General features: G+C 47.4%; 1 protein-coding gene across 3 annotated transcripts in view; it reads right to left on the minus strand.

Annotated features, from left to right (window-relative positions):
• Positions 1 to 5,261: 5,261 nt before the first annotated feature.
• Positions 5,262 to 16,965, minus strand: part of KCNMB1 (potassium calcium-activated channel subfamily M regulatory beta subunit 1) — a 228,576-nt gene continuing 216,872 nt past the window's right edge. For 2 of the 3 annotated variants that reach the window (XM_063928307.1, XM_063928308.1), the window contains exon 4: positions 5,262 to 5,810. In XM_063928307.1, the coding sequence (XP_063784377.1) occupies positions 5,526 to 5,810 (285 nt within the window). In that variant the 3' untranslated portion in view covers positions 5,262 to 5,525. Of the gene's footprint in view, positions 5,811 to 16,707; positions 16,900 to 16,965 lie in introns of those variants that run through there. The other variant, XM_063928309.1, reaches the window with a different exon arrangement.

Here is a 16,965-nt window from a genome sequence, read left to right on the forward strand (position 1 = left end):
GAAAAGAGGAGACTAAGAGGGGACATGATCAACATCTACAAATATATAATTGGACAATACACAGAGCTTGCGCGGGACCTGTTTTTGGTAAGATCAGCACAGAGGACACGTGGACACTCGCTTAGGTTAGAGGAGAGGAGATTCTGCACAAAGCGGCGAAATGGTTTTTTTCACAGTAAGGACAATACGTGTTTGGAATTCCCTGCCTGAGAGAGTTGTAATGGCGGACTCAGTCAACACCTTTACGATTGGGTTAGATAAATTCCTAATGGTTAAGGATATCCTGGGTTATGGTGCATAGTCACGCACTATAGTTATTAAAAAAAGAGGAATAAAACACAACGGCTGACATCAGCGTCAGACAAAATTTAGTCCAAAAATAATACTGCACAGGAGACCACAAATAGGTTGAACTTGATGGACAAATTGTCTTTTTTCAACCTTAGATACTATGTTACTATGTTATAACATTTGCAGAGAGAGTTAGATTTGGGTGGGTTATTTTGTTTCTGTGCAGGGTAAATACTGGCAGCTTTATTTTTACACCGCAATTTAGATTTAAGATTGAACACACCCCACCCAAATCTAACTCTCTCTGCACATGTTATATCTGCCCCCCCCCCCCCCTGCAGTGCACATAGGGGGTAATTCCAAGTTGATCGCAGCAGGAATTTTGTTAGCAGTTGGGCAAAACCATGTGCACTGCAGGGGAGGCAGATATAACATGTGCAGAAAGAGTTAGATTTGGGTGGGTTATTTTGTTTCTGTGCAGGGTAAATACTGGCTGCTTTATTTTTACACTGCAAATTAGATTGCAGATTGAACACACCACACCCAAATCTAACTCTCTCTGCACATGTTAAATCTGCCTCCCCTGCAGTGCACATGGTTTTGCCCAACTGTTAAAAAAATTCCTGCTGCGATCAACTTGGAATTACCCCCATAGGGGGTAATTCTGAGTTGATCGCAGCAGCAAATTTTTTAGCAGTTGGGCAAAACCATGTGCACTGCAGGGGGGACAGATATAACATGTGCAGAGAGAGTTAGATATGGGTGGGGTGTATTCAAACTGAAATCTAAATTGCAGTGTAAAAATAAAGCAGCCAGTATTTACCCTGCACAGAAACAAAATAACCCACCCAAATCTAACTCTTTCTGCACATGTTATATCTGCCTCCCCTGCAGTGCACATGGTTTTGCCCAATTGCTAACAAACATGCTGCTGCGATCAACTCAGAATTACCCCCATGGTTTTGTCCAACTGCTAACAAATTTGCTGCTGCGATCAACTCTGAATTAGGCCCACAGTCTACTTACCATTCATCTAGTCATATGTTTTTAATCCCTCAGTTCTTTTTTTTTTTTTTTTTACATTTTTTACCTTTGCTGGTTAGATCTTGCTATTGAGTATGTATATAGTTGCTCCGAGAGCTGTAATTAGACATTTTTGGTGCCCTGTGCCAGAATGATCATTGGTGCTCCACCCCCTTTCCCCCTCCTATTTTAAATATGGACAGCGCGTGCCTATGGTTTGTTCTCTGCAATTAGGGTGTGGTCTCAGGTCTCATGGGGAGGGGAGTTACCACACAATTTTTCCCTCAATTAAAATTTAGCCACACAGTAGTGTCCCTTATTCGCTTTGCGCCATACACTAGAGCCCCTTATACATGTTACATCACACAGTAGTTCTCGAACTGTGTGCCTAGGGATACTTGCATGGGTGCCCTGGGTTGGTGGTCCAGGACCAATTATAATTATCTATGGTGAATGTGATAGGCAAAACCAGTGCTTGTGGCTTCCAACCATAAAATACAGTATATGGACAAACAAAAGACAAGACAGAAGGATGACTGGCTTATTGCAACAATACCTAATTACATACCAGGGGCAAAGCACTTGTTGCCTAAACTAAATGGTTTAACTAAACATTCATCTCACACACACACACACACACACACACACACACACACACACACACACACACACACGGATGCTGAGAGCATTAGAGTAACAACACCCTGTGGCTGGCTGATAGGACTGATATTGGCTGCACTCTGTCTGCTTGCACCCAGCGTCTATATTTGGGGGCACATGTATAATAGGAAGGGAGTGTACCTCAGAGCTGCTCAGGTGAAGGTGCTGCCCACTCTGCCACTCACCATGCTAGTCTCTGCTCCTCCATACATGCTCAGTGCTCAGCCTGCAGCTCTCATTCACCTTGAAGTCTGCTATCCATGCTGGGCTTTGGTCCCTTCCTCTGCCACTTTTTGGGCAGTGGTGTAGTTGCAGAGCACAGCGGGGGTTGTCGAACATATTTCCTGGCGGGTCATTCCTGCTCTCCTTCTCAGAGATCTCTGGAGTTTGGGTGAGTAGAGAGTGCACTGATTGAAGGCAGCTGACAGGGATGTGGACCTCTGGACGAGAGAAAGCTGCAGCTTCAGTTCTTCACAGTCTTAGTATCCTGGTGCTAATGGGGTGGGGGGTGTTTGCGGGTGATGGAGGTTAATTAGATTTTATTTATGTGTTTTGACTTATGCAGGCACTAGGCAGTTATCCTGATGGCCGGTTCTGCCCACAGGGCATATGCGCTCTGTGCAGTGGCACTGGCCGCACCACCCTAGTTATGGCCCTGATTGCTCCACATATTAGGAACATTTTGTGGAATGTTGTTGAATTCTTACACATTTTATTGGTTGTAGAATAACTTGCTGCTTTAGCCTTGCCTATCACTAATATCTCCAGGTCTAGTGATGGACTAATCCTACTTTGGTGCTGATTCTGCCTACAGTTGATATGGTGCCACCCATGGTAAGCCACTTACAGAAATTATTCCAGGGCCACTTTTTAGTTCCCAGTCTGTCCCTGAGCCTAAGGTATTTCAACCCATCACCAGAAGACTCCCTCTATAAAAGGATTTTTCAGATAAGAACTTATATCCAATTAAAAATAAAAGTATGCAAAACTTTATTAGATAAAATTACACCAGATATAAAATTGTACATCATCTGTGCTCTCTTCTTCTGTACTCCATTTATTTTCCAAACAGATTCTGGTTAAGAATCCAACAGGAGTAGCAGTGATCTTTTATATAAAGATGAGTCCTCACACATCACTGCAGCTGCCATACCAAACAGCACCTCTCAGTTTCTGAATCTGCATATGAAGTGCTACAATGCAGCGGCTGTGGCTTTTTTTCTATGTCAAGTTCAGTCGCACACAGATATACAAGTGTCATATATGTAATTATTAAACGCTTCTTCTGGTGTGTCCTAGCCACATCGTGTTGCGACTTAGACGCATTTTCTGCAAAAAAAAGATGCCTGGCGCTAGCAGAGTTGCATGGGACCTGGCGACTCATTCATGCCAGGCATCTTATGGAGGCTAGATGTATGAGGACACATCTGTACATTTTAAAGTTACGTGGCAATAAGAAATGATAATTCTCAGGAATATACTAACAATCACATGCAGGGAGGGGTCCCTGTGATCTGAAAAGAAGTGAAATGGTTACAAAAGCAATCATTTGTCTTCTGTATCGTGAGCCGGGGCCGTTCTGCACATGTGCTATCTGCTAGCCATGATGTGTGGCAGCCATGGTCAGGAGGGTTCCAAAGGTACATTACCCTCTCCCAGTAATTTGTATGAAATAGTAGCCCGCAGGGTGATTCAAATGACGCAGTACACCCTTTTGTTTCAAAAACTGTGCAGGAAATGAGAAAACTGAATACTCCAGTAAGGTATAGGTGAGGTGGGCTATCTTTTAGGGTATGTACCGAACATGGGAGCCATCTTGAAATCGGCCATCTTGACTCTAAGTCAGTTTTCACATTTCCAGCACAGTTTTTTAAACAAAAGGGTGTATTGCGACTTTTGAATCACCCTGTAGTGTAACACTATCTGGAGATGGCATTATCCTATCAGCCCAAACTACGGAATGCTTATCACTGCAGAGCTTGTAACTCCGGCAGCTTGGCAGCCCCCATAAAAAGAAACCCATGGGGGCTGCCTTTGCAGACGAGAATGGAGGGACCGTGGCAGATATTGGAGATATCTGCTGTGATCACTCCATAGAACATTTGGGGGATACATAATAATTGCAGGTATCTCCCAAAATCACTGCTTTCGGGATATATCCTGCAAATATCTATTGATAAATATGCCCCATACTGCTTACTCATGGTATACATCTGTCTATTTCATTCTTCCTGCATGTATTTACCTGCAGCTACATAATGGGCCTGATTCAGAGTTGTACAGTATTGCACAGCCGCAAGGAAATGGCTGTGTAATACCATACAGCTCATATGCAAATCCAGCAGGAGGCGTCATGTGTAAATATACGCCTCCTGACTGCTTCTGCGTTTCAAGATACACTGTCGGATCACTCTGCGAGACCATCAGTCATCACAGATCCGCAGCCGAGGTCAGTGAATCTGCATCGCCAGACTCAGACACTGACCTCGGCACTCCTACAAAACGGAGGCGACTCAGTCGCAGCCCCTCCCCACCCCCAAACACACTAAGACTATTAAACAGGCTGGAGCTTATGGAACACTGCGTATGATGACGCAGTACCAGCCCTGCACATGTGCAGTGTCCCCATCATCAGACTTGTATGCTAAGTCTGAATGAGGCCCAATGTACAGACCTGTATCCAGGCAAGCCATCAAGGGGGGGGGGGGGGGGGGGGGGGAGACTCCAGTTACAGGCCCTGAATGAGGGGGATCCTGGGTGGCAGCAGTGAGGAGCGACGGGGGCCAGGCCAGCTGTCTGCACACTGGCAGGGCAGGCAGCTACGGAGGCACTCAGATGCGTGGCTGTATTCTTTCTATGGAGCCAGCCATGAGCCACTCGGAGCTTACGGATCAGCAGCCAATCCAATGCCAGCTGCCTGCGCACTGCGGCAGGCAGCTGGCCTGATTCCTGTTGAGGCTCACTGCTGCCATCCAGGCCCCCTTTAATTGGTAAGCTTTGGGGGATCTATGGGGCAGTGTGTGTGGTGGGGGCCCTGCCAAATTTGTCAATCCCAGGCCCCATAATTTCTAATGGCAGCCCTGCCTGTATCTAACTACAGGCGCTTCATATACTTTAACATCATTCTGAAAACTCATACTGTGCATAATATCTTATTCCTGTTGGTACTTACTATCTGCAGATTATGAGTTCACTAACCACATAGAAATCTGCAGTATACTGTATGTCCCATGTAGTAACAACCCCAGGATGGAAACGTGTCTGTACATTCTGCAGATGGTCTCACACTGTATGTACACTTTTTTATTAACAAAATGTGTATTTGTGAAACAGTGACTGTATATTATTATATAGTGTCCCATCAAGTGTAATGCATAGGTCCTGTAAGGTGAATGCTTCACATTGTTCTTACTATATGGGTTTTTGCCATTTACTGTAGCTGTAAAACTGTGTTCATTCTAATGAAACAGATATACTATACATAAGTGTTCCGCACCAGATACCTCTGGATTTAGAGCATGTGTAGAAAGGAAATATGTTTTTTGACAAAATCAAGTGTTTGCTTTGTTGTTCTGCACAGAAATCATGGCAAAATACTGACTTATTTTTACAATAATAACTACGCAAAGTCCAACTGTAAACATGGATGTTGGCCAGAAGAAACACAAGATCATCTTTTGTGGTCCAAATTTTCTTATCAAAATAATACTCTTCTGTCTCCCCTTGGGGTCAAAGTAACAAGTAAATGAAGAGGACTGATTGAATTTTCCCTGAACCTCTTGTACATGCAGTGCCACCTCTGTGTAGTTCTCCTTGCACTCAGGTATGTAGGAGCACTGCAATGATAAAATAATAGCACTGTTACAAGAAAATGGTTAAATGATTATTACTAACAAATAGTGGTGGATTTTACCAAGAGGCTGCAGCAGTCAAATCTGACACCCCAGTAACAGACTGCCTAGCAGTGGCTTCTCATTGGAAGGGCTCCCTGCTTATCACAGCTGGACTGGCAGTCCGAGGGGGAAGTGTTTTCTCACTGTGGGACTGACAGTTCAGACTGCATTTAGCAGATACAGCACCTTCAATGGGAAACCACTCCCCTGCTCTAACAGCAGCCCTAGGATCGCTATACCACACATGCACACATAGCAGACTCCACAGGCATGACAGGTAGATTATGACTCCCTGGCAGGCCTCTGCTCCCCTGGTCAGTTTACATGATTCATTGTTTTTCTGCTGCCTGCCTCAAAGAGTTGTGCAGGGCTGGGATGCTGCGCCTTTCCGGGGTAGGGTTGTACACAATCCTCATACCTTTGGGCAATGCTTGACAACAGTAGAAAGAAATTAGGGCGTTCCACAGGGACATAAGCAACTCAACAATTTGTTGACTTTGGTGGAACAGTGCCTTTTTTCAGGCACAGTCCCAATGTTCCACCTGCATAGTCCCTTAGGGGCAAGGCAAGGTTTGGAAGTCTCCTTCTCACCTGCTGATGAATGGAAGCTGGGGCACATGCATTTGGCATACATACACTAGGGAGAAGGACAGAGGGCAGCCCAGCAGATTGTGAAGCGCTGGGCTTGCCTTTAATTTGACAAAAAATAGGGGTGGGATTCATGGCCATGCCCCGGTACTGCAAGACCATCCTGGTACAGTGGGACATATGATGAAGGCGTGCCCACAATGTCCCAATCCCCCTCCTCCCCAATGTTGCTTTTATTATCTATGCCACATTGGTATCCGGTCTCTAGGTCGAGCACACTTAGGTCAATAGTCATTATGTCGACCACTATTGGTCGTCATGCATTAGGTCGACATGGTCTATAGGTCAACATGTACTAGGTCGACATGAAAAAGAGTCGACATGAGGTTTTCACATTTTTTTAGTTTTTAAACTTTCATACTTCTGCGATCCACGTGGACTACAATTGGGAATAGTAACCTGTGCCGAGTGCAGCGGTAACGAAGCGAGGCACCTTGCCCGAAGCATGGTGAGTGAAGAGAGCCATGTGAGGGGACAGGGCGCACCAATTGGGGTTCCCGGTCACTTTACGAAGAAAACGACACCCAAAAAAATGAAGAAGAAAAAACCTCATGTCGACCTTTTTCCATATCGACCTTGTTCATGTCGACTTAATGACTGTGTCGACATACTCCAGGTGTCGACCTGGTCACCGTCGACCAATAGCGGTCAACCTAGTCACCGTCGACCAATAGTGGTCGACCTAATGACTGTCGACATAATTGTGGTCGACCCTATGATCCACACCCGCTACATTAATGAGGTTAATCTGAAGTAAAAAAAATTATGTAGGTGTGGTTTCTGGGCAACAGGAATTCCCCCTAAGTGTGCACCTGGATCTTTCACTGTTAAAATTGAAACAAATGAATATTAAAAATGAAGTGTATTCAGAGCAGAAACATTTAGAAAAAAGTATAGATAGTTTTCTCTTACGTCCTAGTGGATACTGGGGTTCTGTACTTTAGTACCATGGGGTATAGATCGGATCCACTGGAGCCTGGCACACTAAAATTTTTAGTGTGTGTATGTGTGTGCTGGCTCCTTGCCTCTATGCCCTTCCTACCAGACTCAGTTTAGAAAAATGTGCCCAAGGAGCCAGGTGTATTTCTCTGGAGCTCCAGAGATTTTTCTTTTAATTTTAATTTAGTTTGTTGTTTACAGGTAGCTCTGCTTGGCAGACAGACTACCTGCTTTGTGAGACTTAGAGGAGGGACCGAACCAACCTACTGAGGGTTAATGGTTCGTAATCCCAGCTGACAGAACACTGAGCTCCTGAGGTGCTGATCACTCATCGTCAGTATGTGTGCCCACGCCAGCAGCTAGCCGCCACCCTCAAACAGATGCCGAAGACCAGGTGCGGTGAGTGTTACACCGGGGTCCCGGCTAGCAGGTCCCAGTTGCAGCTTGGCGCCATGTTACACGGCGGTCACGGGCCCGGAGCTGCGGTGCCCCCCGCGGACGGAACTGGCTCAGGGCTATTGCCCCGCAGTGCTCACTGTCAGCTAAGGCTTTGTGTGGACTGTAACTGACATTTCCATGGTGTTTTACACTTGTGGGCAGTATAATCTTTTCAGAGACCGCACGCCATTGCAAGGGGCGGGGCGTCCTGGATCGTGACCAGCGTTGTGAAGGCGCCATTTTCCTGCTGCTGCGGATCATCAAGGCTGCATGCACGCTTCTCCTCCAGGACCCACGCTGTTACAGACTGTCTGAACTGGTACCAGGGGGTCATAGACAGGGGGGAGCAAGCAAGCGGTAAACCGCTGGACTGATTTTAAATTTACATACAGTGTTTTCTACACATTGTGCTGCTGTGTTCTGTGTGCTGGGTCCGCTCCTCAGTGTCACTCCAAATAGCTCTCTAGGGTCTGTGTGGGGTGTTGGGCAAAAGGCTGCACTGTAATTTGCTGTATTATGTCTGAAGACTTGGTTATGTGTGTTGCTTGTAATTCTACCCCGTCTTCAGCGGGGTCAGTCATGTGTGAGCAATGTTACTTGTCTCGTCAAGGGCCCGGCTCACAGGCACCTGACTGGTTGGACAGCTTTAAGAGCATGATTCACAATGTCAATTCTGAACTAGCTGCTGCTAAAAGGGAGAGACAGGTGTTAAAACACTCAATTGATTGTGTAGCTAAGGCAGCAGATTCCAGGAAGGCTTTGCAGCCCCCTCTAGTGGCTTCACACAAACGCTCACTGCCAGAGGTTTTACAGTCCGATTCTGGTCCTGATCAGCCAGATGTGGATGATGATGATGATATGGACGAGGACAGCTCTCTGTCCCCTGGGGTGGAGGCCCTCATTTTTGCCATAAGAGAGGTCCTTCACATACCGGAGGTGGAACCAGATAAGGAGTTATACTTTAATGTAAGACCCAAGAGTTCAGCTACTTTTCCGGTGTCTAAGGAGTTAAACTCCCTAACCAGGGAGGCTTGGTTAAACCCTGATTAAAATTTTTTTAAATTCCTCAGAGGTTTTTATGTACCTTTCCCCTTCCAGCTGAGGATAGGAAGGTCTGGGAATCCCCCCCAGTTTTTTATGTATCTTTCCCCTTCCAGCTGAGGATAGGAAGGTCTGGGAAAACCCCTCGATCAACACCTCTGTATCCAGACTGTCAAATAATTGGTACTGCCTGTCCCTGGGGCTATATTCCTGAAGGAACCTGCTGACCGTAAAATTGAGACAACGCTCAAGGCCATTTATACGGTAGCAGGCGCAGCACAGTGCCCCACAATAGTTTGCGGGTGGATCTCCAAGGCTGTTGTAAAGTGGTCTGATATTGTTATTGATGGTTTAGACACTCTGCCCCGGGATGAGGTAGTTACCCTGCTGCAACATATACTGGATGCTGTCAATTTTATGAGCGAGGCTATAAAGGAGTTGTGTAAGATTAATGGCCGCACTACTGCTATGGCAGTCTCAGCGCGCAGAGCTCTGTGGTTACGTTAATGGGCGGTGAACGCTGATTCCAAAAAGGGTGTAGAAAATCTTCCCTTTACAGGTGATGCCTTGTTTGGAGACAAAGTGAATAAGTGGCTCTCCCAGGCAACGGCGGGTAAGTCTACCTATCTGCCGTCGGCTGCGCCACCTGCTTGACATTCTTACACCGGACCCTCCTTGCAGTCCTTTTGTTTGGCAAGGTTCAGAGGCAGGGCCGAGGGGTCTCCACCACTTCCAGAGGATCTCGTGGTAAGTCCCGTAAACATGCACCTGATGTCTCCCTGGATCAGACCACCGGATCCCCTGCCGCTAAACTTTCCTCGTGACGGTTGGCCCCAGCAACAGGGCGACTTTCAGGTAGGTGCTCGCCTTCAACACTTCGCCCACGTGTGGGCGGAGTCCTGCCAGGATCCTTTAGTGAGGTATCTCATTTCCCATGGATATCGTCTGGAATTCCAAACACTACCTCCTCACTGGTTTTTAAGTCAGTCTTACCAGCTTTACCAGCAGCAAAAGTTACCTTGCAAGAGGATATTCAAAAACTTTTGCAGACAGGGGTGGTAGTTCTGGTGCCTCCTCCGTTACGCAACAGGGGTTTTTACTCCAGTCTTTTTGTCGTTCCCAAACAAGACGGTTCGGTGCGCCCCATCTTGAATCTGAAGTCTCTCAACCCGTATCTGCGGGTGTTCAAATTCAAGATGGAGTTCCTGAGGGTGGTGGTGTCCGCTCTGGAGGAGGGGGAGTTCTTGGTGTCTCTGGATGTCAAGGATGCTTATCTTCATATTCCTTTGTGGCCTCCTTATCAGGCTTACCTCAGGTTCGCCATATTGGATGACCATTTCCAGTTTCAGGCCTTACCCTTTGGATTATCCACAGCTCCGAGGGTCTTCACCAAGGTCATGGCAGAGATGATGCTGCAGCTGCGCATGATGGGAGTAAATATAGTCCCCTATTTGGACGATCTCCTAATCAAGGATGTGTCCAGGGAACGTCTGCAACACTGCATCGATTTGACAACTCACCTTCTCACGGATCATGGGTAAATCCTAAATTTCCAGAAATCTCACCTGGAACTCTTCAGTTCCTGGGAATGATACTGGACACGGTATCTCCAAAGGTGTTTCTCACGATGGACAAGGCTTCGGCTATCCAGGCTTTGGTCTGCTCAGTACTCAGTCCTCGCAGGGTGTCTATCCATCTTTGCATCAGATTACTGATGGTGGCTGCTTACAGGCAATCCAATACGGCAGGTTTCATGCCTGGCCATTTCAACTGGATCTGCTGGACAAGTGGTTGGGTTCTCACCTGCATATGCATCAGGAAGTGACCCTCTCTCCGAAAGCCTGGATTTCTCTATTATGGTGGCTTCAACTTCCTCACCTGATAGAGGGCAGATGTTTCAATAGGTGACAGAGCACTATACAACCGTACTAGGAACTCTCTGACTAAAGGAATCAGGCTAGCAAAAAAGCGGTTCTCGGACAAGCTGACAAAGTATCTCTCCACCAATGACCCTGTATCTGTATGGAAAGGAATGCAATCCATAATCAACTATAGGAAAACATCAAAGTCCACCGCCATGCACCAAGACCTTGCAGATGAACTGAACCACTTTTATTGCAGGTTCACAAAAGAAGTCCCCTGCAACCCAAACAATCACCTCTACGATGCCCCGAACACCGACGGCCAACCCCAGGCACTGCAAGTCACCCAAGAAGAAGTGGAGGCATTGTTCAAAAGGGCCAAAACCAGGAAAGCTCCGGGTCCTGACGGAGTGTCACCATCTGCCCTAAGAGCATGTGCGGATCAGCTCGCCCCCATATTCACCAAGATCTTCAATAAATCGCTGGAGCTACAGAAAGTCCCTTCCTGCCTCAAAAGGTCTACTATAGTCCCGGTCCCCAAGAAACCCACTATCACGAACCTGAACGACTACAGGCCGATAGCACTGACGTCTGTGGTCATGAAAACGTTCGTGCGTCTGGTTTTGAATCACCTGAAAACTGTGACTGGCCCCCAACTGGACCCCCTGCAGTTCGCCTATCACTCGAATCGGTGTGTCGAGGATGCAGTCAACCTGGGCCTGCACTACATTCTACAGCACCTAGACATTCCCGGTACCTACGCGAGGGTCATGTTTGTCGATTTCAGCTCGGCCTTCAATACAATCGTCCCCAGCATCCTCCACCCCAAATTACTTCGCCTAGGGGTCCCAGAAGCTACCTGTTCCTGGATAATAGACTTCCTGACAGATAGGACACAGGTGGTGAAAGCGGGGGAATTCACCTCTCAAGCGCGGTCCATTAGTACAGGGGCCCCTCAGGGCTGTGTCCTCTCACCCCTGCTCTTCTCCCTGTACACAAATGACTGTACCTCAGAGGCGCAATCAGTAAGGATCATCAAATTCGCCGATGACACCACCGTCATCGGCCTCATCAAGGATGGGGACGAATCGGCCTATAGATGGGAAGTAGACCCCAGTGGTGCATCCACAACAACCTCGAGCTCAACCCCCTCAAAACTGTCGAGATGATAGTGGACTTCAGGAAGAAGTCATCTAGTGCACCTCCGCTAACGATTGCTGACAGTGTGGTATCGCTAGTGGACTCCTTCAAGTTTCTAGGGACCACAATCTCCCGGGACCTTATATGGGGGTCCAACGCTGACGCCACTGTTGGGAAAGCGCAGCAGAGGTTGTTCTTCCTCAGGCAACTAAGGAAGTTCAACATCCCACAGAAGCTTCTGCTCCTCTTCTACTCCGCGATTGTGGAGTCGGTACTGTGCTCCCCGATACTCGTATGGTACAGCTCCGCCAGCGCGAGGGACAGATGCAGGCTCCAAAAGGTGGTCAGAACCGCAGAGAAGATCATCGGGGCCGACCTTCCCTCAGTCCAGGACCTGTACTTGTCCAGAGCAAAAAAGCGGGCAATGAAGATAGTAAAAGACCAGCTACACCCCGGCCACAGCATGTTTAACTTGCTTCCTTCAGGCAGGCGTTACAGGGCTGTCCCCGCCAGATCCACCAGAAGCCTCAAAAGTTTCTTTCCCCAAGTGGTCCGCCTGCTGAACTCCTGAACATTGACTGACTAGACGTACATGTAACTAACTTGTGTTCCTACGGTATACCTATCTGTGTAACTTTACTTCCCCCCCCCCCACACACACACACACACACACACACACACACCTGCTTACCTGTTACCTACTTGGCTGTTGTATAGCAAACCGAAGACAAATTCCTAGTATACGCAAGTATACCTGGCCAATAAAGCTGATTCTGATTCTGATCCACCCATGGATTCTACTGACAATGGACGCCAGTCTCCGGGGTTGGGGAGCGATGATCCAAGGCGCCCAGTTCCAAAGGTTGTGGTCAGTTCTGGAATCGACTTTACCGATAAGTATCCTGGAACTCAGGGGAGTTTACAATGCTTTTCTACAAGCCTCCCACCCTGAAGGGTCAGGCGATCCAGGTTCAATCGGACAATGCCACGGCGGTGGCATACATATACCGACAAGAGGGAACAAGACGAAGAGCGGCGATGCGAGAGGTGTCAAAAATCCTTCTCTGGGTGGAGGCCAACGCAAGGGCCATCTCAGCCATATTCATTCCAGGAGTCGACAATGGGGAAGCAGACTTCCTCAGCAGGCACGACCTCCATCCATGGGAATGGGACCTGACTCCCCAGGTGTTTCAACAGTTAATCCACTGGTGGGGCTGTCGCAGATAGATCTGATGGCTTCTCGTCTCAACAAGAAGCTATACTGTTACTGTTCCAGAACGAGGGATCAGTAGGCCATAGCAGTGGATGTGCTGACGACACCATGGATGTACCGGAATGCATTCTGGCAATTCTCATTGCCCCGGATTGGCCTCGACGGGCGTGGTGCTTGGACCTCCTGGCCATGGCTCTGGAGGATCCCTGGCCTCTGCTACTCCAAGACGATCTTCTTCAGCAAGGTCCGGTCATCTGTCCAGAGTTACAGCGGCTACATTTGACGGCCTGGAAGTTGTGACGGAGATTCTAGCAAGAAAAGGTCTTCCCTCCCGGGTTATTTCCACCATGGTCCAGGCCAGGAAGATGGTAACGTCAAAGCATTATTATTGTATCTGGAAAAGTATGTTTCCTGGTGTGAAAGTAGAAAGGTTCCTCCTGTGGAATTTAGAATTGGTCGTTTTCTACTTTTCCTGAAAGCGGGAGTGGATATGGGCCTACGCTTAGGCTCCATCAAAGTTCAGATTTCAGCGCTCTCTATTTTCTTCCAGAAACAGTTTGCCATGTTGCCTGAAGTACAGACGTTCCTGAAGGGTGTTCTTCATATGCATCTGCCCTTTGTACCTCCTACGGCTCCGTGGGACCTCAATGTGGTTGTCTTTTCTCCAATCGGATTGGTTTGAACCCTTACACAGGGTTGGAGTAGATTTCTCACCTTGAAGACGGTGATGTTATTGGCATTGGCGTCAGCCAGGCGTGTCACTGAATTAGGGGCCTTGTCCTGCAACAGTCCTTATTTGATTTTTCATGAAGACAGGGCGGACCTTAGGACCCGTCCTGAGTTTTTGCCGAAGGCGGTGTCAGCTTTTCATGTGAATCAGCCTATTGTGGTTTCAGTGTTGTTTGACGCTTCCGTTGGTCCTGAGTCCTTGGACGTGGTCAGGGCTCTGAAGTGTTATGTCAAACAGACGGCCCATCATCGGAAATCTGACTCGCTGTTTGTCCTTTATGATGCCTCCAAAATTGTTCGGCCGGCTTCTAAGCAATCTATTGCTCGTTGGCTTAGGTTGACCGTTCAACAGGCCTATACTTCAGCGGCTCTGCCTTTGCTGACATCTATTCAGGCCCACTTGACGAGGTCGGTGTGCTCTTCCTTGGCGGCTGCCCGGGGTGTTTCTGCACTACAGTTGTGCCGAGCTGCAACTTGGGCCCTCATTCCGACCCGATCGCACGCTGCACTTTTTTGCAGCGGTGCGATCGGGTCTGGAATGCGCATGCGCGGCGCGCGCATTGCGCACTCGCATCGTTGCCCGGCGACAATAGTCAGGGTAAGTATGTTCAGGGCTGGTCTTAATTTGTGTGAAGTGATCGCAGCCCTGCTATGCTAAAATACACTCCCCCATAGGCGGAGATTAGTTGATCGCACCAGCAGCAAAAAGTTGCTTGGTGCGATCAACTCGGAATGAGGTCCTTGGTCTGGTTTGAGCATCTTTGTATAATTCTATAGGTTCGATACCTTGGCCAAGAATGACCTACAGTTTGGTCAGGCAGTTTTGCAGGGGTCTCAGCACTCTCCCATCCGTTTGGGAGCTTTGGGGCTTCCCCATGGTACAAAAGTACAGAACCCCAGTATCCACTAGGACGTAAGAGAAAATAGGAATTTAATACCTACCGGTAATTCCTTTTCTCCTAGTCCGTAGTGGATACTGGGCGCCCGCCTCAGTGCTTCGTTCCTGCTTACCTGTGTAAGTATTTAGTTAGACCGATGTTGTGGTCCCGTTATATTGTTGGGATAGCTGTGCTATCCGGGTTAGTTTGGTGTTGCTATCCTCTGTTCCGGTTAGCGCCCTCCTTTCATTATGGTTTTGTTCTCTCATTTTATGTCCGTCTCCTTGGGCACAGAGGGGAGGAGCCAGCACACACATACACACACTAAAAGTTTTAAAGTGCCAGGCTCCAGTGGACCTGATCTATACCCCATGGTACTAAAGTACAGAACCCCAATATCCACTACGGACTAGGAAAAAGGAATTACCGGTTAGGTATTAAATTTCTATTTTTACAAGAAAACAGTTTTGACAAAATATATAGGAATATCATTGCTTTACTCATTAGTAGGAAATCTACAAAACTTTTTTGGAAACTGTTAACATCATTTTCATTTACTGTGGTGGATTATGTATGGTTTTACATTTTATTTATTGAGAACTGGGGTAGGGGATATCATATGTATGCTTTTCTCTTTGAAGCCATTGTAACCAGTTGGGTTAATGTTAAAATTCATGTGACCCTTAGGGGTCATTCAGATGCGGTCATTCCTGCGCTATCATGCACAAAGTACCTATGTTTGGTACTTTGCGCATGCACAAGACCTGTACTGCACATGCATGAATGGGTCTTGCGATGTTTGTGAAAACAGAGACATGTCACAGCCGTTTAGGGGGTGGGAAGAGGTCAAGGTTCTCCATAGTAGGATGGAGATTTCCTAGCCTCTGCGACGGGTGGCTTGTGCCGCACCAAATGTGCCATAAACTGACTGATGGTGACTGAGTGATCCAGTGCAGCATCCTAGGATGTTGCTTGGGTCACTACTGCAGCAGAAGGTGTCTGCTTGTAATAGATGCCCCCTGCAGCATCACCATACAGCGCTATCACCCCTGCCAAGGAAGCAACAGTGATAGCAACTCCAACCACAACTGAATTAGGCCCTTTGTCCCACACTATGATAGTCAGTATAAGGCTGCATGTTGTAAGATGTGTAGAGAACATTTTCCTTGTTCACATGGGTCCTGTTCAGACTGACATGCACAAATAGGTTTTATAGGGTTTAAGTATTGCTGAGTGCGTAGAAAGGTGGTCCTCATAACACGCTTGGTCTTGAGAACAGGTAATAGTCATGCTGTTTAGTCATAATCATAAATGGAGCAATGCTGCCCTCTAACGCTAATAAAGTAGAGGATCAATGTATGGATGTTATATAGTTTCTATACAGTACATTTTTGGGGAGACAACACCTCTAATCTCAAGAGGGATATAAGGTTTTGATGTGCAACATATCGTGGCCTATTTGTTATCGGAGTTGATATGGATGCAGATGTTCAGTGGCCAGTCCACATACTTCAATGTCCGTGAGTTAGACAGATAGGGCCCCACAGGGATCGTTGAAGTCTAACATTTGTTAAGTATACTCTTCCTCTTTATCTGCTTATATATACAGTATATACAGATGGAGCCACGCTCATCTTGGCTTCTCTGCTGCACCTAGGTGCACCATGGTTTATTAGCATAACCTTTCGTCTATTGTTCTCAGCTGCAATACAATACAGAGAGAACAATACAGCAGGGGATTAAATCCATGCTCTGATGCAGCAATCCAAAGCATCCATAATTCCCCAAAGAGATAGGTACTCGGAGAAAGCGATGTGGCAAAAAAAGTGTATTCAGGTCAAGTACTTTCGAGGTATCCACCCCATCCTCAGGACCACACTTGAAAATAAAATATCAGCAACAGTGCAATGCCGCACTTACCCAGCTTAAATCTCCTCAGTCATGCCACCAGACACCGCAGGCTCCGCAATCTGCTGACTGGAAGTCTCACATCGTGACGCACCTCCGGAGGAAGCTCACAGCGTTGCCCCGGTGACCGCAAGCATGCGTTCCACCTGGGTGCTGATGCGTTCTAGCTCTGTCCTCTCCCCTGTCAGCAGCTCCAGCGGTCCCAGGTCACCCAGAAATCTCTGTAGGCATGGCCACTATAAAACACAGACAGAATATACAAAGTAAGAACATACATAACCACAATGGAAACATGATGATGA

The sequence above is a fragment of the Pseudophryne corroboree genome, chromosome 6, assembly GCF_028390025.1.
Source record: "Pseudophryne corroboree isolate aPseCor3 chromosome 6, aPseCor3.hap2, whole genome shotgun sequence".
Taxonomy (NCBI): domain Eukaryota; kingdom Metazoa; phylum Chordata; class Amphibia; order Anura; family Myobatrachidae; genus Pseudophryne; species Pseudophryne corroboree.